At 37.6% G+C, this 25716-nt stretch overlaps 1 protein-coding gene across 1 annotated transcript; it reads left to right on the forward strand.

Moving 5' to 3' along the window:
• The first annotated feature begins 300 nt into the window (after positions 1-300).
• On the forward strand, positions 301-25337 carry MPC2 (mitochondrial pyruvate carrier 2). Its single transcript, XM_045797431.2, has 5 exons — positions 301-557; positions 13071-13111; positions 20197-20281; positions 20691-20802; positions 25118-25337. Exons 1-5 carry the CDS (start codon positions 449-451, stop codon positions 25152-25154), a joined length of 384 nt encoding a protein of 127 aa, XP_045653387.1. The 5' UTR covers positions 301-448; the 3' UTR covers positions 25155-25337.
• The last annotated feature ends 379 nt before the right edge of the window (positions 25338-25716 follow it).

Raw genomic sequence — 25716 nt, forward strand, 5'->3', positions numbered from 1 at the left:
ACCTGTGCAGCTTCACTTTCCCTTCTCCAACATGGCCTCGAGGGCAGGAAGGAGAAATTGGAGGTTCGCGCTGGACCCCGCCCGCGCCGCAGGGCGGGCCAATCACTGTGGGTCGCTCCGCTTGCGCAGGCGTGCTGCCGCTAGGGCGGGGGTTGGCTTGCTGAGGCAGTCTTTCAGGCACCTGTTGCCATGACTCCTCCTCCCTCTCGGCGGCTGGAGGGAAGGAGGCGTACCCGGGGCGGGCCGTCGCAGAGCCTCCGCCCCCTCAATCTTTCCTGGGCCCCCGCCACCCGGTGGTTCGTACCCGGGCAGCCTGAGCCGCGGGAAGGGCACCGTAGGGGAGAGGCACTGTGGCAGGAGAAAGTGACGAGTGCCCTTAGTTGTCATCCAGGGAGGAGCACGCGGCCACTCTCCCACTCGACCGCCCACGACCAACTCGTCCGCAGAGATGTCAGCCGCTGGCGTCCGGGGCCTTCGGGCCACGTACCACCGGGTCCTCGATAAAGTGGAGCTCCTGCTGCCGGAGAAATTGAGGCCGCTGTACAACCACCCGGCAGGTAATAGACCCAGAATAGCTCTCACCGAGACCTTCCCTCCCTCTCCCTCGAAAACAGACCTTTAGAGGCCACGGACAACTCTGCCGCTGGAGGCATCACCCACAGCCCCAACACCTTCCCTTCAAGTGAATCCGTCTCACTTTCCCATCCAACCTGCTTATCACTTTACCTCGTTCGACATCGCTCATAAACCTGTGATTCCCGAGTGAGCGCCCTTCGCGACCTTCGTTGCACCCCATCCCTTAGGCACGACCCAAAGCCGGACCGGGCCTCTTGCTTTGATCCTTCTCTCTTTCCGCCGCCCCAGATCGGTCTGTGCCCCCACGAAATTCTCCTTCTCTCCTCTTTCCCTCCGCGAGTAGTGGTATATTGATCCACGCAGAGCAGAGGCGTTCTATCGCACCGCAAGGTTTGGAGTAAAGGTCACACTTCCTTCAGCTCCAGCTGGCAGAGGCCTGCAGATGCGTTTCCCGGGTTTCAGAGTCGGTGTCATACCTCGTCCCATAGGTCCAGTTTGTTTAAGGCTGTCCTTACTTATGAAATTAACTGAGCTGACTTTCCGTAGACTTTTTCATGCGGACAGACCCGGATTTAATTCTGCTCTACCTCTTACTATATAGGTGTGACCTTGGGCGAAATCCTAGATATTTTAGTTTCTGTAAAATCTGTTTAATGTGAAAGTTAAAGATAACATATGTGTCTGATTCTTCATAAATGCCTAGCAAATGTTAGCTCGCATTTGTCCTGTTGGAAAACAGTGTTCTTGTGGTTGAAAAAAAAAATAGTTCTCTAAGAAATTGGAAGATCCCAATCTTTCCAACTCTTTAAGATTTAGTTTTGTTGCCTGTTCTATAAAATAGGCTGTAATAATATTTGGCTGGGAACTAAAACCGGAGGTATCGAGGTCTCCTTCAAGCCTAAGATTTAGCTGAGAAAATGTGTTATAAATTGAAATATTGAAGTGCAACCCAAAAGTGACCTTTTTTCCCTACATAGTTAAATCTCTCTCTGCAGTTAGCGTCATTAGGAAAGTTGTCTTTTTTCCACATATTTGACTGGGAAGCAGGTCTCTGGAATCTGAGATGGTTACAGACTGTGATATCCAGTTTGATGATGGGATGAATAGTATAATAATATTATACTAAAGTATAATATTTATACTTCACCCATTATAAAATTGGTACCCATTATAAAATTTGAAGGAGAGTTTAAGGAGAGTTCTTAAGAAGCTTAGTTTATTTGCTTTTTAGATTTTTAACACTCAATTTTTTGGAGTGGGCTGTATTTTGTGACAAAGATTTTCAGGAGGGAGGGTTGAGCAATGCTTCTGTGGTAATCTGGGTTTTAGAGTCAACTGAATTCTGTGGAGTCAACTTTGACCCTCTTAAGCTTTGTATTTGGGCTGTAGGATAAGGGCAGGGTAAGGAGGAGCAATTTTAAACTACTTTAATACAGAAGCAAAAGGTAGTTTTACAGTGATCTTTTCCAGGGCCTTGGCTTTAACCACTTACAATTATTGCTTTAGTCACCTTTCAGAAGCAAGAGGAATTACCTTTCATTTGTAGACAGTGCATTTCATCTGGATATTCTTGGATTAGTTCCGTTATTATAACCCCATTTTCAGTGTAGGGGAAGGAGAATTAGGCTCTGAAGCCAGACAGAGATAGGTTTAAATCTTAGCTGTGTGACCTTGACCTTAAAGCCCCCAAGCCTTATTTTTCTGATGTATAAAATGGGGATAATAATTATCATCATTTAAGGATTGTTGTGAAAATTAAATGATATAATGGCTTTAAAACATTTAGCAAAGTGTTTGCACTTAGACTCAAAAATGTTAGTTCCCCCCCATCTAAGCTTTTAACAAGTATACATAGTAAGAATATCTATCATTGCAAAAGTATTTGTGATTAAAAAGTTGTAGACACACCAACGGAGAAATGGAGAAGCATGAAAAACATAACTTGATTAATTGGTATTGAATAAAATCTGAGGAAACACTGATGATTACTCCAAGAGTCATCAGAGTGACTATGTAAGGTTTTTGTGTACTATTTTGCATCATAGTATGTTATTGAATCCTCATTTAAACCTTAGACTACATTCACATACTGGAGGTTTTTACAATGATATACAAGGCTAGGATATTAACAGTTGGATATCATACATTGCAAATTCTAAATATCTGAGATTTAATTGTATCACTGGCAGAATGTCCAGTCAGGAAACAAGAATATGTCTTTATATAGATATATGCTAGAGTTACAGTACTGTTATATATTATTATATCATAATGACATATATTATAGTTAGACCTACGGCCTTCATCATTCACGTATGTGTTGTTCCTGGCACACTGTGATCTACCTCTATAGAATAAGAATAGAGTTCTAACCAAATGTGTGTCCTAGCAAGTTCAAGTGTCATAAGGTATGTCACTCTCTACCACCACTCCTGACTGTAAAGGTAAGGGACTCTACACTAACCAGCTGCATAGCTCTACTCCAGATTTTTGTCAGAGAAATAACCTTGAAGTCATGTTGCCCTGTGTTTACTTAAAAGCTTAGTTGGAGGGGGGAACATCATTAGTGAAAGAGTGTCATTCCTTTGTATTCATGAGTCCCGAAAGGGGTGAATTGTCCCAAAGTATACATGAAATAAAACATTGGAATGTAGGAAGAAAACCATACAGCTTCTATTAATGTTTACTATTTTATCTTTTTAAATTTTCTATTCTGTATATATAATATAAAAATAAATTAGTCTAGTTATACATATACACAATGTCGAACACAGTTGACTTCTGCGGAGTCAACATATATACATGTATGTAAGTTATATATAGTTTATAAATGTATACAATATATATGTAGGGGATGTATGCTCAAAAAAAGGGTTTTTAATGACAGGGCCCAATGTTCAAAAGTAGTTAGGAGACTAGGATTCTGAAGAATCCAAAAACTATCCTAGAAAGTGGTCTAAAGGTAAAAACTTCCTGTTATAAAATAAGTAAGTTTGGGGGATATAATGTACAACGTGGTGACTATAGTTAACAATACTGTGTAATATATTTGAAAGCTGCTAAGAGAGTAGATCTTAAAAGTTCTTAGGACAAAAAATGAGCTAAGTGAGGCAATGGATGTTAACTGAACTTATTGTGGTAATACTTTTGCCGTATAAATATATATCAAGTCATTATGTTGTACATCTGAAACCAATACAGTCTTATGTGCCAATTATATCTCAATAAAACTGAGGGAAATAAAATAATAACAAATAATAAAATAAATAAAAACTATCCTTCAACTTAGCCCAGAAAAACAGGTTTCTAAACCATATCATTTTATGAACCTCACCGTAGCTTTGCTTTTCTTGAGTTACATTTTGGCTTAAGTGGAAGAACTTTTGAAAAAGTAGTTCTGTGAAATCTGTTGCAGTGCTTAGTGTCCTGTTGCTGAGAATATAATTCTCTGCATTACATGGTATTCTCCCTGTGAAGGCTCACTGGAGAAGTTACTGTAAGATCTCAGTAATAGTAATATTTGCTTTTCTCCTACGTAAGATTATTTTTTCCTTTATAGCTTAAATAGCTAAAGAATATGTTTTAAAATAAAAACAGGGGCACCTGAGTGGCTCAGTTAGTTAAGTGTGTGACTCTTGATTTTGGCTTAGGTCATAATCTCAGGGTAGTGAGATTGAGCCCAGCATCCAGCTTCACGCTGAGTATGGACTCCACTTGAGATTCTCTCCCTCTGCCCCTCCCCCCACTGGAACACACACACACACACACACACACACACACTCTCTCTCTCTCTCTCTCTCTCTCTCTTTTTCTCTCTCTCTGTGTCAAATAAATAAAATCTTTAAAAATAAAATAAAAACATAATAAATGAACCCATATTAGCTGTGTTCATAATGGAATATCTTTATCATAAAAATTCAAAGTTAAATACTAAGGGAAGTTGTGTTATACTAGACAGTCTAATGCAATTTAGTTCAGCGTATATATTGTTTTATTATATGTAAATAAAGCCAGATGTAGATCAAATAAATAAATAGTGTAAATGCCCACATAGTTACAAATTAACATAGTTCCTTAGCATTTCTTTTAGTTTCTTTTCTTGCTTCGGAGATTGTTTGAAGAATTTTAATCTTCTAGAATAGATACATAGATATTTAGATATCTGGATTATATTATATATCATATCTAATATATATTATGTTTATATATGCTAAATATATGGATATACATATATCATTTTTTTACAGTAATAACCTCTGTTACCCTTAAAATTAAAGAATGAGAACCAAAATAGAAAGTTGAGATTTCACATATAACTGTGAGGTATCGATGAAAAGTAGGGTATCTCTAAAGCAGTAGCTACCAAGAAAGTTGAGTTATTCAATATTTATTGAGGGCCTACTGAATATCAGGTATTGTTCTGGCACTTGGGATATGTTAGTGAATAAAATAAAAATGCCTACTCACAGAGATTTTATATTCTTTTTTTTTTTTTTAAGATTTTATTTATTTGTCTGACAGAGAGAGAAACAGCCAGAGAGAGAGGGAACACAAACAGGGGAAGTAGGAGAGGAAGAAGCAGTCTCCCAGCGGAGGAGCCCGATGCGGGGCTCCATCCCAGGAGCCTGGGATCAGGCCCTGAGCAAAAGGCAGATGCGTAAGGACTGAGCCACCCAGGCGCCCTGAGATTTTAAATTCTCAGAAGAGATTATAAAACGAATATAGTCCAGCTGTAGTTGTTCGTTTGACACTTAGTATAACTTTTGTCTACTAACCTGATTTTAAACTAATTTTAAGAAATTAAGACTATCCTTCACCTAGTTTGATTCAACAGATATACCAAAGGAGAAGCAAGACCTAAGGAAAGCTATAAATAATTTGACATTTCCAAGTCATGCAAGAATATTAATTTTGGTTATAAGAAGGTATGAAATGTTTAAAGTATGGTAGAACATATTAGAAAGAAGAGGTGGATCAAAGAGATCTCCTTCTCTATCTGGAACTACCTGAGATAGAACAGATTACTTAAGATCTAGGTGCCTTTTCTTTTTCATCTGTTAAAATAAGGGAGCTTGGATTATCTTTAAGGTCCTTTTCAGCTATAAAATTCTTTTTCATCTGTTAAAATAAGGGAGCTTGGATTATCTTTAAGGTCCTTTTCAGCTATAAAAATCTACAGTTTGGTCTTCTTGCTAGAGCTTTTCTTAGTTTCAGAGCTTTAAAGAAACTCAGATTTCATTGGGGAAAACTATGTGATTATTGTTAAGTTAGGATTTGGGGATCTTAGTTTTTAATCCTTGCTGTGCTATGTATTTTACGTGGGCAATTCCCTGTCTCTGGGCCTCATTTACCTGATCTCTAAGACGAGTGCCTGAACGAGGTGGTTTCAACTATCTTTCTAAATCTAAAAGTCATTGATTCTTTGTAACCGAACAAATAATTAAAATGTATCAACCCTAAAATGCCTATTAGCTATTTTAGCTAGTTGTTTCACCTGTTATTTTACTTTGGCATTTGTACCAAAGCCTGTTTTCAATCGACATTTTAAGAATCATTATATACCCTTGACGTTCTGGGTGCTGAGTGATGGCTGTTTCCAAGGCCTTTCAAAAGATACAAAGATTACATGATTCTAAAATGGTAGTCTAGTCACGTTCTTAGTGTGAAGTCAGAACTAGTTCTAGTACAAATAAAAGTGAGTAACTTTTGACAGCCCATATCTATGTCAGGGAGTAACATTTACAAATTCTAAGGATTTGTAAGTGTTTCTCACATGGTAGTGAAGAGGGGATTGCTCAGTATCCGGAGCTTAGAAGAATGTTGAGGAACGTGGAAAAGCTGCAAACCATAGAGAAATGGTCTGAAAGGGACAGGAAGAGATAGTGAAAAGCATTAAATGAGAAACTTTATTTTTCACATTGGCACATAGTGAGTATCTCAACTCAGTATTTGTATGTGTGCATATTTGCATGTGTGTAAAGTTATTCTGTTCCAAGAAGGAAGTTTTTCCTCTGTACCTGAATTCATACGTCTAAATTTACTTGATTTTTTTACTCTTAAGGTAGAAAATGATTAGTAAGGTAAAATGGAAAAGTGAACTAAAATAAGTTTTCTTTAAAATTTTTTGTTAGTCCGTTGTATGATGACAGGTATTGCTAAGCTGCTGTTTTCCTTTTCTTAACAATGAAGAAAACACTATTTGTTTGCATATATAGATATCCAACTCTGATTATTTGTGTCACTTGTCAGCATCCTCTGATATCTCAGAAATATTAGAAATTTAGAATGTCTTATAATAGGGGCAGCTGGGTGGCTCAGTCAGTTAAGCAGCTGCCTTCGGTTCAGGTCACTATCCCAGGGATCAAGCCCCATATCGGGCTCCCTGCTAAGCGGAGAGCCTGCTTCTCCCTCTCCCTCTGCCTGCCTCTCTGCCTACTTGTGCTCTCTATCTGTCAAATAAATAAATAAAATCTTAAAAAAAAAAAGTATCTTGTAATACATATTTGCTAATGATATTTTTAAATTTAGTGCTTAGCTGTTGTTAAAATAATTGAAGGTTTGTTTTATAGTTTAAAATTATTCACTAACTAAAATATTCATACCTCTCTTGGTCCAGGTTCTAGCAACCATAATTACACGTTTGAAGTTTTTTTGTTTGGTTTGGTTGTGAGCGAGAGGGACGGGTACTATTTTAAAACTATCATCTGGCTTGGGGCAGTTGAGTGAATTAGTTACCGAGCAAACACTGAAAAGCTCTACTGTTCATTAACTCTGAAGGATCAAATATTGAAGCTTATAAAGAAGCCAGAACCTAGAGGCATTGTTCAGGAAACAATTTTGAAGGTGGCAGAGGAGGAAGCATCAGTTTTGAAATAGGAAGAGAGGAGTTGGCTGAGAAGTTCAAAGCCAGAGACCAAAACAATGTGCTGACTGACCCTTGAGTGATGAAGCCAAGCCTCCTGCAGGGATTAAAAAGTAAACTTAGTAATTGATATTGCATATGACTCAGAGACTTCGTATATGGAGAAGAGAAATAAGCTAGCTGTGCTGTGATAGGAATCTCAGAAACTCAGGCTAAATAAAATAACTAGAGAGTTTGAAAAGATTGACTTACGGGATCAGTGCATTATGGCATCAGACTCTACGGGAAGAATTTTCAGGAGCCAGATAGGGGAGTGTCATGGTCTAAGAGTAGAGTAACTAATGAGTGAAAATCTAGTACAGCCATGATGTGAAGGGAACTTGATGTCCCTGGAGAGGAGTAAATAGCAGATTCTACCCTTGATGAAACAGTATCAAGGCATATCTGGTCAGACTTAAAATTTGAATATCTTTGATTAACACCTGTCCTGGACATGGTTAATCCAATTCAGTTCTGTTCACATATGTTATTTGTTGAGGAAATCTAAGAAATAGGCCTTGTCTTCACCTTGTCTAGTTAAAGTGACGGATGCATAAATAAATCGTTTTAGTTGTTAAGTGCAGAAAACAATAGAGCAGTATAGAGGCGCTTTGGGGGTTCAAAGAAGGAGGATTTACTGTATGTAACCTGGAGATGTTAAAGAAGGTTTCCTTGAGGAGATGAAATCTAAGGTAAGTTTTCAAAGGATGTTAGGAGTTAGCCAGATGAAGGCAAGGCAGACTATTGGGATATTCTAAGCATAAACTAAGGTTTAGAGTCATTAAACACCATGAAACTAGTTGTATGCTTGCCTAGCTTGTCAGCCCACGTAGACCAGGGTTTTTTACCCTCCTCTGTTGACATTTGGGGGCTAGGTGATTATTTGTTACAGGAGGCTGTTTATCAGCCTGCCTGGCCTCTACCTAGAGGGCATCAGTAAGAGTCACAGCGCCACCATGACAGTTGTGACAACTAAAAATGTTTCCAGACATTGCTAAATTTCTCCGGGGGGGGGGGGCAAAACCACCCCTGGTTGAGAACCAGTGACCTGGGCTAAAATTTAATTAAAATAGGATTAGAAATTTATATTCTGGGGGCGCCTGGGTGGCTCAGTCGTTAAGCATCTGCCTTTGGCTCAGAGCGTGATCCCAGGATCCTGGGATCGAGACCCATATCGGGCTCCTCTGCTGGGAGCCTGCTTCTTCCTCTCCCACTTTCCCTGCTTGTGTTCCCTCTCTCGCTGGCTGTCTCTCTCTCTCTGTCAAATAAAGAAATAAAATCTTTAAAAAAGAAAATTTATATTCTGAAACTCAATGCATTCATGTTTTCTTTTCTATTTCTTTAGTTCATTAAAATTTCTTTTGAAATTCCAACCTAGTCTTAACCAAAGAAAGAAAGTTGTTTCCATATCTTGTTCAAAATACAGAGGAGGAGATCATTATGTGGCTAGAGTTTTGGGTGTAAGGGTAGCTGTGATCAGAACAGTACAATGCTTAGGGAACTAGATAAAAGATAAGTACCATAACCCAGAAAATAAATATATAGAGAATTTTTACTCAGTTATAAGAACATCAAAATTTAGAACTCCTCAATAGCTTTAATTCTCCCAGCAGCCGTTTCAGCACTGTGTCCAGATTTGCATTACAACTTAAAATACTGGAAAATTTGAAAGTACATAGGAAAACATGAAAATGACTAGCTATCACGTGTATGTGAGAAAATGAAGTTTAGCGTTAAAATTATTCTGGCCCACAAGGAAAGAGGGACTGTGCCATGATCGTCTAGAGTTTGAAGAATTATTAGTCTAACGATAGTTTCCAGGTCCTTTGAAGATTGAGAAAATAAGACTTAGATTGCAGAATAACTTTAGGATTAGGTTTAAATATTCTAGAAAGTCAGCAAACTTACTTAAAAACTCTTTAAAGTATAAACAGACTTTTCAATATTTTAAGTGTCAGACTGATTAAAAACAACTTGTGTTTTTAAAGAATTTTTCAATTGTTTGCATATGTATATGCACACACATGCTTATATAGTTATAAACATATTTATAGGGGTGCCTGGGTGGCACAGCGGTTGGGCGTCTGCCTTCGGCTTAGGGCGTGATCCCAGCGTTGTGGGATCGAGCCCCACATCAGGCTCTTCCGCTATGAGCCTGCTTGTTCCTCTCCCACTCCCCCTGCTTGTGTTCCCTCTCTCGCTGGCTGTCTATCTCTGTCGAATAAATAAATAAAATCTTTAAAAAAAAAAAAACATATTTATATGTCAGAGTTAGAGTCTAAACACCAGTTAATATAAACTGCTTCCAACTCTGTTAGCTAACTCTTCTTTTTATTCAACATCTATTAGGTAGGGCTACAATTGTGAATACTATTTAGCCACTAGCTTCAAGGAGGTCATAATTTTGATAGGTAAGTAGATATACTACTAACTGTAGTAGAGTATTTAAAGTACACTGTGATAGATTTTTAAATCTCTTTGTATTAAAATCACATTTAATTAATGAATTTAATAGCTGTAAGAACAATGTGAATTAGTTTGAGAGGGGTAAAGAAATATCAACAACTATGTTAAATTATGGAAGATAGTCCAAAATGTGTAACATTGTCATCACTTAATAATGCTAAAGGCAAGCAATAGGTTATACTATTCGTGTGACACTTTTGTAGAACTGCTTAATAAGCAAAAGTTATAGAAAAAGCAGATGCCATTTTTACATTTTTCAAATTTCTCTCCTTAGTATTATTAGCCAATTACTTTTTTTTTTTTTTTTTAAGTTTTTTTTGGGGGGGGGTTGGCGCCTGGGTGGCACAGAGGTTAAGCGTCTGCCTTTGGCTCAGAGCGTGATCCTGGCATTATGGGATCCAGCCCCACATCAGGCTCCTAAACTATGAGCCTGCTTCTTCCTCTCCCACTCCCCCTGCTTGTGTCCCCTCTCTCGCTGGCTGTCTCTATCTCTGTTGAATAAATAAATAAATAAATAAATAAATAAATAAATAAAAAGGGATTTTTTTTTTTTTTTTTTTTTAAGTAATCTCTACACCCAGCGTGGGGCTCAAACTTACAACCCTGAGATCAAGAGTCGCATGCTCTACCAACTGAATCAGCACGGCACCCCAAACCAACTACTTTTGATAGTAATTCCCCCAAAATGCAACCAAAAAAAAAAAGAGTGTTATCATTGAGCTCATTTTTAGAGATGATGGTATTACATGTGTGTGAAACTAGTGCAACTTTGAGAAAAGCACATTAGAATTAAGTGTTCCTAAAATGTTAGCTTCCAGGTGTTACTTTACTTAAACGGCATTCTTGTGCTTAGTTAATAAAAGCCAACACTGTATTTTATTTTCCAATATATCCCCAGTGCTAGGTACACTGTAAAGCATGCAGTAATTATTATGGGTGAATGAATGAATGGTCTTATCTGCAACAAATTAAACCCAGAACTACAACTAGGTTTTAACTTATTAAATCATTGCCTTTTCAACTTCATTATCTTTCTTTTGTTTTGCTTCTAAATAATAAGTTTAAGTGAGTTTTATCTTTTAAATGTTACGTATACATATGGGAACAAAAATATTCTTATCATTAATGACAGTGAACACTTGCTCACCTACTAGGGGAAAAATGCATCTTTACCTGCTGGTGCTATTGAAAAATATTCATTGGGAGTAGATGAAGAGAAGCAAAATGTGTTATACTTAGATAATGATGCCATTTTAGATGTGATTTTGGTGATCCATAAAAACGAAGATTTATTCCTACAAAGCAAAGTAGAATACTAAGGCAGCAGTAATAGTCATGAATATAAGAGGATTTTAAAACTTCTAAATTTGCTAGTAAATCACTGTTTTCTATATCAAGTTGTTTAATTTGGGTGTTAAGAAATAAATGTATGGGGCGCCTGGGTGGCGCAGTCGTTAAGCGTCTGCCTTTGGCTCAGGGCGTGATCCCAGCGTTCTGGGATCGAGCCCCACATCAGGCTCCTCCGCTATGAGCCTGCTTCTTCCTCTCCCACTCCCCCTGCTTGTGTTCCCTCTCTCGCTGGCTGTCTCTCTCTTGTCAAATAAATAAATAAAATCTTTTAAAAATAAATAAATAAATAAATAAATAAATACATAAATGTATTAGTTGATCCAGTGTGTGATAGCATACTCATCATATTAAGTACTCTGATCTATATTGGATTTAGCATGCTTAGTTATATTTTAAATTATCATGGACCAAAGTCTGTTTCTTTCCTGCCCCTGTAGCCTCGGGAAGGTTAAATGAGATACATCATTTGGAAGAGTTCAGAGTGGGCAGTTACGTAGTTAAAGAGCTAGAAGGCTTAGGTTCCAGGCACCGTTCTGCTGCTTCCTGGCTGCCCGCATGGACTAGGTCATGGGTCTGCTCTGAGCCTCATGGTAACATGAAGGATTTAGGTTAGATGAACTCTGAATTTCCTTCCAGCTCTGAAACACTACATTTCTTAAATTCTACTTTATCTAAGAAACCAGAATTGTTTTCAGTGCTACCAACATTTACTTAACATTTTGCAAAAGGCCAGTGGATACCAGGATAACTAAAATTAACAACCCTGCTGTTACAGAGCTAAGAGATCTTAAGTCTTTCCCCTTTCTCATGTGAACCTTAAAATTAGGTTCATTAATTTTTCACTAGAGAGGCATCTGGGCAGCTCAGTCGGTTAAGCATCTGACTCAGGTCATGACCTCAGGTTCCCGGGATGGAGCCCCTATGTGGGCTCCCTGCTCAGTGGGGAGCCTGTTTCTCCCTCTCCCTCTGCCGCCCCAACCCCATGCTCTATCTCTGTCTCTCAAATAAATATATAAAATCTTTAAAAAAAATTTTTTTACTAGAATATATAGACTTTTTATAAGAGCTTTTATTATCATACATATGGCAACATGTCACTTATAATAATAAATATTAATAGAATTAGTGAATATCTTATAGTTACTGAGGCTCATATCACAAAATCTCTATATCTCTAATTTCTCCAACTCGGAGGTTATCCTTGAGTGAACTAACATTAAGGTTTCATGTTCAAGACAAAGCTTTGGGAATGGTTTCCAGACTATCTCCGTTACACTTTTGATAATTTTTAACAGGTCACAAAAATACAAGTAATTGACAAGGCAATCAACACAACTTGTATGTAAGGTTGACACTGTAGTGACTTTCTAAATGTTAACAAATACACAGAATGCAGAAAGGGTAGTACAGATGATTAGAAATAAATTGCTAAATTTTGGGGATTTTGAAACGTGGTGATGGCTGTTAAAAGACATGTATAACCGTAAGAGACTTAAAGATAGAGAACAAACTGAGGGTTGCTGGTCGGAGGTGGTGAGTGGGTGATGGGTTAGGTGGGTGATGGGTATTAAGGAGGGCACTTGTTATGATGTGCACTGAGTGTTGTATGTAAGTGATGAATCACTGAATTCTACTCCTGAAACCAAAATTGCAATGTATATTAACTAACTAGAATTTTTTTAACTAACTAGAATTTAAATAAAAAATTTGAAAAGAAAAAAAAGAGACATATAAAACAGTTGAGTTCGTTTCTAAATTTTTCTTTTTTTCCCCCCAGGTCCCAAAACAGTTTTTTTCTGGGCTCCAATTATGAAATGGGTAAGTCTTGAGTTTTTGCAGAAGGTACTGAAAAAAATATTCTTTAAAAGGACCTTATTAATTTGAAGACATTTTTATGAAAGATGTACTTTTTAAATATTCATGGCTGGAGATTATTTCATTCAAATAATCTCAGATGTGTCATTTTTACTGCATAAAGCACACTACCTGCTTAATTTGTTCTGAACCCCTTAGATAAAAGGCCTTCTGGGAACATAATTGATATCAAAAAGCCTGGGTGGCTCAGTCGGTGAAGCGTTTGCCTTCAGCTCAGGTCATGATCTCAGTCCTGGGATCAAGCCCATGTTGGGCTCCCTGCTCACTGGGGAGTCTGCTTCTCCCTCTCCTTCTACACCCCACCCCCATGCTCTCTATCTGTCTCAAATCAATAAAATCTTTTAAAAAAAAATTTTAAAGCCTGTTAATTGTGGGCCCTTGGAACTGAAACTTCATTCTAAGATTTTATGACTAAGTCAAACATTAAACTGATTAGAACCCCCCCAGATTAACTTTTATTGTTAATTTAGTATGTGAACTGAAGATACCAACACCAAGATACAGGCAAGGAAAGTTAGTCTCAAAAAACAGAAAAGATTATCCAAGGGAATGTATTAACATTTGGTAAATGGTAAAGTCTTAGGACTTCTTGACTCCAAGTCCAATCCTGACTCCAGGACCTTAGGCCAAGAGTTTCCATTCCTGGAGTTCTCATTTAGCTGAAAAGAGGTAGTTGTGGAAACAATAAAACAAGTCATTGATTTTATGTTATAAGGGCCAGTTTTGGCCTATAGCAGTGTTCTCAAAGTGTCATCCGTAGACCTACTGCATTGGCATTGCCCACGAACTTGTTAGAAATGCAGATTTTTGCACTCCATCTCAGTTTTACTGAATCTGAAACTCTGGGGATGGAGCCCAGTTATTTGTGTTCTAATAAGCCCTCCAGGTGATTTTGATCCCTTCTAAAATTTGGAAAGTACTGGTCTGTAGGCTTTTTTATTTTTTAATTGTAGTCAACTACACGTAAAATGTACCGTCTTAGTCATTTTTTTAGTGTAAAGTGAATTCACATCATTGTGCAGCCAATCTCCAGAGCTCCTTTTATCCTGCAGAGCTAAAACTCTGTACCAGTTAAACAACTCCTCATTCCCCTCCCCCAGCCTTTGGCAACCACCATTCTACTTTATGTCTCTATGGATTTTACTACTCGAGGTATCCCAAATAAGTGGAATCGTACAGGATTTGTCTATTTTTGCTTGGCTAACTTAGCACAGTGTCCTTTGGGTTTATCCATGTTGTAACGTCAGATTTTCCTTTTCTTTTTTTTAAAGTATGAATAATATCCCATTGTATAGATACCACATTTTGCATATCCATTCATTTGTTGATGGACACTTGAGTTGCTTCCACCTTTCGGCCATTGTGAATAATGCTGCTGGGAGTAAGGGCATACATCTATTCCTGTCCCTGCTTCCTGGTCTTTGAGGTATAAAACTAGAGGTGGAATTGTTCAATCAGTATTACTTTGAGCAGCTGCACTATTTTACATTCCCACCAGCAATTCACAAGGATTCCAATTTCTCCACATCGCCTGCCAACACTTGTTACTTTTGTTGTTGTTGTTGTTTTAGAATAGCCTCTTAATGGGTGTGAAGTAGTAGCTCATTGTGGTTTTGATTTGCATTTTCTAATATGATTAGTTATGCTGAGAATCTTTTCGTGTGCTTATTGACCATTTGTATATCTTTGGAGAAATGTCTGTTCGAGCCTTTTGTCCACTTTTTAATCGAGTTGTTTTTTTGTTGTTGAGGTGTAGACTATTTTAATTTTCATAAATGTACTGCTTTAAATTGTCAGAACAATTTCAGAAACTCAGTTGTAAAATCTAAGTAGTTGAGAATGTTAGAATTGGCTATCCCTCCATCTTATGACCTTAGGCAAGTTAAATCTGCCATTTTTTCCCCTTAGGTAAAATGACTAGAGTAGATTAGTGGTTGGGAGCTACATTTTACAGAGAACTAGGGAGCAGTTCTTTTTATTATTATTATTTATATCATTAAAAATCAAAATTTAACCAAGTAAATTTGATCAATGGGACAGCATTCCATTTAGCAAGTTGAGGGGAGCTCCCAAGGGCCACAGAAAGAGTTTTTTTCAAGGCAGGACAAGGAAGTCGTAAACTTTTAGAAAAAAGGATTATTTCCAGGTGAGGTCACCTTCATTTGGAGACAAAAGAAAGGATCTTAGTAGGTGAATTATCTCCTCTTTCTTTGGGGGATGGGGAGCGGGTCCAGGTGACAGATTACCTCATTGGTGCTGACCAGAAAATTCCTAACTGACTGGTTAAGGACTCCATTTCTGGGGGAGGTTGAAAGTGCAGTTACATTAGGTGTTGGTGACTTGGCCTAAGTGACGCCACTTTGGGCCTGTGGTTTTCTTTTTAACAATATATTGAGAAAAAGTCCCATCAGTTAAAACAAAAAGAAGTTTGAGCGTATCATGTTTAATGGTTCTGCTCACTCGAAGCATTGAAAACTAGCTGTAGTTTGGTCTGACAGTACTGTCAGGTCAGCCCTCTATTTGGCGCTGTTTCTTACACAGACACACATATTTGTTTTCCTGTTTTGCATCTTTTACAATCTTTACCACTGTGTATATTCACAAACAGCAAAGAAAAGGAAAGATGCAGGATGTTACCAGAAAATGCAGCTGCTTGCTATTCACAGGGCCAAAAGCAAAACACGAAAAATAGGTAGCTATGTTCAGAACTACTACGTAGTTTATTGGCGTAGGGGGAAATAATACTGCTTTTTATCACCCTTGTCTTTAAAGCCCTGTCTTTAAAGTCTTTTCAAAATATTTGCCAGTCACTGAAGTTTACAACTGAAAATAATGGTGCCTTAACTTCATGTGCTTCCCTGGCACTTCATTCTGATTTTTTCTTGACTTGGTAAGTAATTAGTAAGTAGTTTACACTCACTTTCTTTTACTAAAGACAAGAGTTATGTACATTTGATATATGTTTTTGTTGCCCTATTACTGAATGAGAGTCATCTATGTAATTGGCCACTAAATTCTATCATTCCATTGTAATCCTGCATTTATTCCCAGGAGTGTGAATTAAAGTCTTTTTTTTTTTTTTTTTTTTTTTAGTGTTTAAAATGTGTTGTCTGTTTATTAATTTAATTAAAATGTAGATCAAAGGAAAAATAAACATTCAAAACTAGTGTGATTTTTAAAAAAACAATGGAAAGTATATTATTATTTTCTTCCTCTTCTCTATATCAGCACTGGAAATTATATAGTAATTATATGTCTATAAAGGTGTAATTGGTTGCTTAACTATTATTTCTAGCCCCGTTATCAAAAGAGTAAGAATTATTTACTCTTGGGGCGCCTGGGTAGTGCAGTCATTGGGCGTCTGCCTTCGGCTCAGGGCATGATCCTGACGTTCTGGGATCGAGTCCCGCATCAGACTCCTCTGCTGGGAGCCTGCTTCTTCCTCTCCCACTCCCTCTGCTTGTGTTCCCTCTCTTACTGGCTGTCTCTCTGTCAAATAAATAAATAAAATCTTTAAAAAAAAGAATTATTTACTCTATAACAGATCTGGGGGTTCTCTTTGACCTCAGATTTGTCACAACTTAGATGTTTACTGATTTTATCAATACTTTGGTGTTTCTTTAATCTGGTCCACCAGTGTTTTGAAACATCGACTGTATGACATACTCATAAGTGAGTATCTGTCTCCTTTAAAACCATCTATTTTAAGTTCATGTTGAAATCATGCATAGTCTTCTGATGACAGCATAGCAGTAGGAACTGTGCCTCGTTCTCTGGTGAGGAGACTTCTTTTGTTATGTATTTACTTTATGTACATATTATTCCAAACCATTTGATAATAATTCATGTACGTAGATATTATTCCAAACCATTTGATAATAATTCAGCTATGATAGTTTATCCATAACACATAACAGTATGTTCTATATTAAGAATTTCAGACTATACTTGTTCAGACATTTAACTGGAGTGGAGTCCTTCTTAGCCACTTTTGTTGAAACCAAATAGTCATTGAGGTCAAAGTGGATAATCCTAAAAAACAATACTCATATACCTTAAGTATTGTATTTTAACTTAATATATATTTATTTGCCAATCATCTGTAAGGCTAAAGCTTTTATTTGTGTATGGATCCACTTATTTTGAGTTCCACACTTTCTTCTTCAGATGCATTATACTGTAGTGCATCCTGTATAATTTTCACTTTAGGGGTGCTTGGCTGGCTTAGTTAGTGGAGCATGCCCCATGTTGGGCTCCCTGCTCAGTGGGGCAGCCTGCTTCTCTCTCCCTCTGTCGTCCCCTCCCCGCCCACACTCCCACCCAGCTTGTGCTCTCTCTCAAATAAATAAAATCTTTAAAGAAAATCACAGTCCTGGGCTTCAGACAATTTGAAAAACATGCTTTTAACAGGGAGCTAACTTGAGTCTACTGGATGCCAAACTGTATTGGGTTATTTAATACATTATCTTGTATTTGATCTTCACCCAAAAAGAAATCTGAGAAGTATTATTACCATCTTCCGGGTAAAGGTACTGAGGTTCGAAGAGCTAAATGACTGAACATACTGTCATGGTAAATGACACATCAGGATGTGAAAGCCCACATCTGTTTAACTTCACAGCCCATTAAGTGTTCTTAAACACTTAGATGACCACCTTTAAAATAGTTACTGTGGATCTAACTAGTAGTCTCTGTGTATGTTAAAGAGTATTTTACATAATCTTATTATTTACTCTAAACATTCTCTGAATAGAATCTATATAGTTCTATTTGAATAAAGTTCATAATAAAGATGAAAAGGAACACAGACCATCTGCCTCCTATGCTGAGGCTAGTAATGGTGGAAAAGATAGAAAACAGTATGCCTTTTTCTCTGTTGCTCTACAGACATAAGCTACTATTTGTTTGTATTCATAATATTTTGCAGACACTGCTAAATACTTTTAAGACATATTATCTCATTTAATCATACATCACTTTTGCAGGGGTAGCTATTAATATTCTCATTTTACACATGAGGAATTTAAGGCGAGTGTTATGTAATCTGGCTAAAGTCACACAGCTAGTAAATGGCAGAGATTAGCTTTGGTGAGATTTTCTAAGGTAATTTACATAAGGTTAGAGTGATGTAGAAGTAGAAAGGGATTTTTTAGAAACATGAGAAAGAGAGCTCAAGAGAGCTCGTGGGAGAGAACAATTACTGACACGTCCCAGAAAAATAACGAATATTCTGTGAACATGAACAAAATCATGACCACTGACTTCTTCCAAAAAAATGTTAGACTGTAGCCCACAGTGTTCATAGATCTATCCAAGAAGGCACAGTGGATTAACAGTAGCAATCAATCCCTTTCTTCCCCTTCCCAATGGCAGTGTTCTACCCTGCAGAAGTAGAACAAATACGAAATGGAGAAAACGCACATTGGGACCTAAAAGAATATAGGAAGGATAATCAGGAAGCATTTGGGAGAAAAAAATCACAGGAATGTGGGTGAAAGTTAACAAGAGGCAAAATAGTGTTAGCCGTGATTTACCTCTGGTTATACTCTTCTGCGTAACCATTTGCCCCTTTTTAAATCAGAATCGTTGTTTTCTTGTACTGCTGAATTTATTAATTCAGAACCCTTTGTAGTCAGTTTAAATTTGTGTATAAATTCACAAGTATATCTATGTTCTACTTAGGAGCAAAAGCCTTCGCTGATCTATATTTTCCATGTAAAAGTATCTTTTAGATGGGGCGCCTGGGTGGCTCAGTCGTTAAGCGTCTGCCTTCGTCTCAGGGTGTGATCCCGGAGTTCTGGGATCGAGTCCCACATCAGGCTCCTCCTCTGGGAGCCTGCTTCTTACTCTCCCACTCCCCCTGCCTGTGTTCCCTCTCTCGCTGGCTGTTTCTCTCTCTGTCAAATAAATAAATAAAATCTTAAAAAAAAAAAAAAAGTATCTTTTAGAAACCCAGTGAGACCTAAAAATAATTTCTTAAAAACATATTCTCTGATGACATTTAGGATTTGGTTTAAAATACTTAAAGGAAAAAGGAGAAAGGGAAGAGAGGAGGTGAAGCAGATGTGGCAAAATTTCAGTAATTATTAATTCTGGGTGGTAGGTATATAGGGGTTCTTTGTACTAGTCTCTTATTTTGTGTATATTTGAATTTTTCATCAATAAAAATCATTTTATTACATATTCTTGTCTGCAGTAGAACAGCATAACTAATACTCTAGTGAAGGAAGACTCATTACTAAACTTTCTGAGTGATGCTACTGGTAGGGGAATTAGTAGGATGATTATATAACAGTGTTAAAAACACAGCAGAGAAGAAATGACCATGTTGTATACTTTGACATTAAAGAAAAATTATGCAGCCTAAAAACTAAAATTATATCAGAGTTTTTCTGACACTTCCACTTTTTTTTCAAGATTTATTTATCTATTCCAGAGAGAGAGTGCGCACGCACGAGAACACCGGGGGGGGGGGGGGTTCAGAGGGAGAAGGAGAGAGAAACTCAAGCAGAGTCCACTCTGAGCACAGAGTCTGACACAGGGCTCGATCCCACTAGCATGAGATCACAACCTGAGCCGAAACCAAGAGTCAGATGCTTAACCGACTGCGCCACTACACTTTTAAAAAAGAATACGTTGACAAAAACATGAAAGGAGGATCTATACAAATTACCTCAAGTAGCTTTTAGGCATCCTCCACACCAGTGGTTTCCAACATGTGTAAAGAACATATAATTTCATATGTGAAAGAAGTACCATTTGTTAGGGTACCTACACACACTACTGATTTTCAGGTATATGAGGCTGTTTGGTGTGGTTAACAAAACATGAATTCAAAAAGCATTCCTACATTCATTGTAGTTTTTTATGATGATATGTATACATTTCCTTACTGCACGGGTACTAAAATTACAGCAACTGTCGTGTGGAAATCTCTGAAATAATTATATGTTTTATTTATAATTAAGAATCATTACTGCGCACTCATGATACCTTCTCTCTTTCTGTGTGTTAACATATATTTCCAGGGGTTGGTGTGTGCTGGATTGGCTGACATGGCCAGACCTGCAGAGAAGCTCAGCACAGCTCAGTCTGCTGTTTTGATGGCCACAGGTAAATTAAATGAATACTTCCTGTGTTCCATTTAGGACATTCAATATTTCTTATTTTGTTTTCCATCAATTTATTTAACAGTTTAATATTTGAAGCACATACATACACTCAAACACACACACACACTCACACACAAAGGAATTAACAGTGTTGTCTCTGGGAAATTATCAGATTATAGATAGAGAAGGCAGAAGAGGGTTACTGTGAATAAGAATTGGCGTGGGTTTTGTTTTTTGTGTAACACTGAATTACAGCGACTTTATTTAAAGACTCAAAGTATAGCATTTCCTTTTCCTTTATCCTGTATTGTCATGGTCCTATTTATTATTAATTTAATATTGAATGTTCGAAAGATATTGCAGCAGTACCTGTGCTTTTAAAAAAAAATTTTTTTTTTTTGTTTCAACAGGATTTATTTGGTCAAGATACTCACTTGTAATTATCCCAAAAAACTGGAGTCTGTTTGCTGTTAATTTCTTCGTGGGGGCAGCAGGAGCTTCTCAACTCTTTCGTATTTGGAGGTAAGCCTGTCAAAGATGTAAAAAGAAAAATCTGCCTCAGAAGCCACCCAGATGGCAGTGCTTTTTTTTTTTTTTTTTTTTTTAAGATTCATGTATAATGCTAAGATGGGATATGCCTAAAGCAGAAATTTCTAGAAAAGTCTGGGGGTTTAAGTTAAAAGTGTTAAGCAGTATGTTTGTTACCTAGGTTTTAAATCTGTCTGTGTATTATCTAGATATATAGCCTGTTCGTAGAATCTGTTTTAAGACAATATTAAGTAATTTTCTCCACTCGGTTTCAGTTATATATCATAAAGTGGGACCTAAATGTGTATGGTTATGCAGTATTGGAAATGATATTTAGAGGAAGGCTACTGGTTTTGTCAGAAAGCGTTCCGTGAGCATTGGGAAATTTTTGAAACTGTACCGGCATCCCTTATTTTACTTCACTTCACTTCATTGTGCTTCACAGATTTTGCACATTTTTACAAATTGAGGGTTTGTGGCAACCCTGCATCAAGCAAGTCTATCGATACCATTTTTCCAACAGCATTTGCTCCTTTCATGTCTGTGTCACATTTTGGTAGTTCTCACCGTATTTCAAAAATTGTCATTATTATCTTTGTTATGGTGATCTGTGATGAGTGATCTTTGATGTTACTACTGTCATTGTTGGGGGGTGGGGAGCGCCACAAACCACACCCACAGAAGACTATGAGCTTAACTGATGAATGTGTGTGTTCTGACTACACCACCGACCGGCCATTCCCCCATCTCTCTCCCTCTCCTCAGATCTCCCTATTCCCTGAGATGCAGCAATATTAAAAATAGGCCAATTAATAAGCCTGCAGTGGGCTTCTAAGTGTTCAAGTGAAAGGAAAGAGTCGTATATCTCTCACTTTAAAGCAAAAGCTAAAAATAATTAAGTTTAGTTAGGAAGGCATGTTGAAAGCCGACAAGATAGGTCAAAAGGTGGCCTCTTGTGCTCAACATATAGCTAAGTTGTGATTGCAAAGGAAAATTCTTGAAGGAACTTAAAAGTGCTACTCCAGTGAACACATGATTGATAAAGTGAAATGGCCTATTACTGATATGGAAAAAGTTTTAGTGATCTGGATAGAAGATCAAACAGCCGCACCATTCCTTTAAGCCTAAGCCCAATCCAGAGCAAGGCCCTCACTCTCTTCAATTCTATGAAGGCTCAGAGAGCTGAAGAAGCTGCACAAGAAAAGTCTGAAGCCAACAGAGGTTGGTTCATGTGGTTCAAGGAAAACTATCTCCATAACATACAAGTGCAGAGTGAAGCAGCAAGTGCTGATGTAGAAACTGTAGCAAATTAGAAGATCTAGCAAGTTAATCAATGAAGGTAGCTACAGTAAACAACAGATCTTCAGTGTAGGTGAAACGGCCTTATATCGGAAGGAGATGCCATCTGGGACTTTCATAGTTGGAGAGGAGAAGTCAATACCTGGCTCTAAGGCTGACTCTCTTGCTAGGGGCTAATGTGGCTGCTCACTTTAAGTTGAAGCCAGAGCTCATTTACCATTCTGAAAATCCTAAAGACCTTAAGAATAATCCTAAATCTATTCTCCCTGTGCTCTATAAATGGAGCAACAAAGCCTGGATTATAGCACATCTATTTACCACAGGGTTTACTGAATATTTTAAACCCACTGTTGAGACCCACTGTGTGGGGAAAAAAGGTTCCTTTCAAAATATTTCTGCTCACCTACCGTGTACCTTGTTACCCAAGAGCTCTGATGAAGATGTGCACCAAGATTAGTGTTGTTTTCATGCCTGCTAACAACTTCTGCAGCCCATGGATCAAGGAGTTGTTTCAATTTTCAAGTCTTCTTATTTAAGAAATACATTTTGTAAGGCCATCCTTGCCATAGATTGTGATTCCTCTGATGGATCTGGTCAAAGTAAATCGAAAACCTTCTGGAATGGATTCCCCATTTTAAATGCCATTAGGAACATTTGTGATTCTTGGGAAGAGGTCAAAGTATCAACATTAACAGGAGTTTGGAAGGAGTCGATTTCAACCCTCATGGATGACGTTGAGGGATTCAAGACCTCAGTGAAGGAAGTAACTGCAGATGTGGTGGAAATAGCCAGAGAACGAGCATGAGAAGTGGAGCGGGAAGATGGATCTGACTTGCTGCAATCTCAGGATCAAAATTAAACGGAGGAGCAGTTGATTCTTACACGTGAGCAAAGAAAGTGTTCCTTGAGATGGAATCTACTCCTGGTGAAGATGCTGAGAAGACTTTTGAAATGACAACAAAGAATTCAGAATATTACTAAACTTAGTTGATAAAACAGCAGCACGGTTTGAGAGGATTGATTCCAGTTTTGAAAGAAGTTCTGCTGTGAAATAAAATGTTATCAGATGGCATCGTATGCTACAGAGAAATCATTTGTGAAAGAGTCAGTTGATGTGGCAGCTCCTTATTGTCCTGTTTTAAGAAACTGCCACTGCCACCCCAACCTTCAGCAACCATCACCCCGATCAGTCAGCAGCCATCAACATTGAGGCAAGACCCTCCACCAGCAAAAAGATTACAACTCACTGAAAGCATAGATGATGGTTAGCAATTTTTAGCAATATTTTTAAATTAAGGTATGTACTCTTTTTCTAGACATATTGCTATTACACACTTAATAGACTGTAGTATAGTATAAACATAACGTTTATATGCACCAGGAAACCCAAATACTCATTTGCTTGCTTTATCGTGATACTTGCTTTTATCATGGTGGTCTGGAACTGAACCCACAGTGTTTCCAATTTTTGCCTGTACTCAGTAGTTAACATTATTTGTCAGTGACCAGTTAACAATCTGGAGTGAGCTCATCTTAGATGAAGGCTGGGGCTTTGTTTGAACCACAGAATCTTTCTCAATTACAAAACAATGTTCTTTGACTAAAAAAAAATAAATGATCTCAGTAAAGAAATAGAAAATACTCAGTGATAATTCACCTTCCTTTCAGAAGGCGTTCTGTTCTGCAGAGTATAGTATTTCCTCATTTTATTCATCTTTACTATCCCTAGGTTTATAATTTAATCCTTTCATAATCATCTAGCACAGATTGCGTGGATGAATAAATAACTCACTCACTCTACAGTATGTCAGATGTCTGACCAGCATTTTTAGAGCTTACTTATGTCACTATAAACTTCAATTTGTATAGTGATTTCATTCACAAGTATTTTTCTCATCCACCATTTCATTTTAACCTTATATTAACTCAGTAGTAGAGCTAAGAAAACACTACATACCACATTCAGAACTATTTTTAGAACAAAAACTCAGATACAGTTTGACAAAAGGATTTTTTTTTTTTTAAAGATTTTATTTATTTATGTGACAGAGAGACAGCCAGAGAGAGAGGGAACACAGCAGGCGAGTGAGAGAGGAAGAAGCAGGCTCCCAGCAGAGGAGCCTGATGTGGGACTCGATCCCGGAACGCCGGGATCACGCCCTGAGCCGAAGGCAGACGCTTTAACGACTGCGCTACCCAGGCGCCCCTGACAAAAGGATTTTTGGCACCTTTCAGTCACAACAGCAGATTGGGAGATTTAATTAAAAATATAAATGTTGGATTTTGGAGCATTTAGAAAAACACTGTTGAGTATTTGAAATCAGAACCTTTTGAGAAATCTGGGAGGTATGGTAGACTCCATGGACTAAGTTACTTTTTGTTCTTCTATTATTGTAATCTGGGAAGAATAGCAAATGAAGCTCAGGGTATTGTAGAAGGAAAGGCTCTATGGCTTTGTGGGTAATTCTACTTTAGATTAATGAGAATTGAAAAAACAGGCCTTAGTTTTACTTGCCTGCTAACCCAGTGTTTACAGCCTGCTAATAACCCAGTAACCTGCCTGTATCACAACAGTATATTTTATTTTTAGTGATTAGACAGGATCCCAGTCCCAATTTATTTTATTCTTAGGAAAGATGTTCTGTGAATATAAAATAAAAAGTTCTGGATGACCACATTTTGCTAAATTTTATATATATGTTCACATGTTTGTCATACTCTTATATAATTCAAGAGTGAAAATATTCACCCAAATAATACTTTTGTATGAGAATCAATATGTCAGTTAAGTTGTTAAAACTCTTTGGCAGTTGGAAGCCAGATGCAAATAAAATGCTTAAGTCACTTTCCCTTCTGCCTGTTTTACCTGCATGCCCCTGAGAAGATTGTAGTTACAACGATACAGCCTCTTGACTAGTGAGAAAAAAGACCTGGAATATACCCATTCCCTTCTTCTTACACATTTATCTATTGTGATTCATAATTATTTTTCTTTCTGTTTCCTTTATAGATATAACCAAGAACTAAAAGCTAAAGCAAACCAATAAGAGTTCCTGACCACCGGAACAGTCTAGATATGGATATAACCACTGGGACTAATTTGATTTATTATTTGGCTATTGATAAGGTGATATTAACTGTGCTACTGTTTGGAAGGCATTAAAAAAATCAAATTGTAAACTGGGGGCTAATACTTGATTCAACAGAAAAATAAAGCAAATTTTTAATAACAGTGTTTCTTTGTGTATGACTTAAGGAACTTATCTATGAACACGAGTAACATTTTTTTTCTACCATTTGCCCATAATAAATCATACTTGCTCCTACAGACCCTTCCTTGGCTTCCTTCTGTTCTAGTCTACCAGAGACGGTTAAAAGGTCAAATAATCTGTTGTGCGTGAAGGTCAGTGAAGTCGCTGGAAGTAAAAGGAAATAGAGCTAAAGAGAGTGAGAAGTGGGTAATGGAATGGCTAGCAGTTCTTTTACAGCCACAGAGTAACAAAGGATCTCTAAATTTTTGAATTACATTCCGTAATTGATATAATGTGGCAGAAAAGGCTCTGCAGTCCTAAATTTGAATCCCAGCTCTATGATTTGTAATCGGTGATT

This window comes from Ursus americanus, chromosome 2 (genome assembly GCF_024610735.1).
Source record: "Ursus americanus isolate L20-20 chromosome 2, mUrsAme1.1.p, whole genome shotgun sequence".
NCBI lineage: Eukaryota > Metazoa > Chordata > Mammalia > Carnivora > Ursidae > Ursus > Ursus americanus.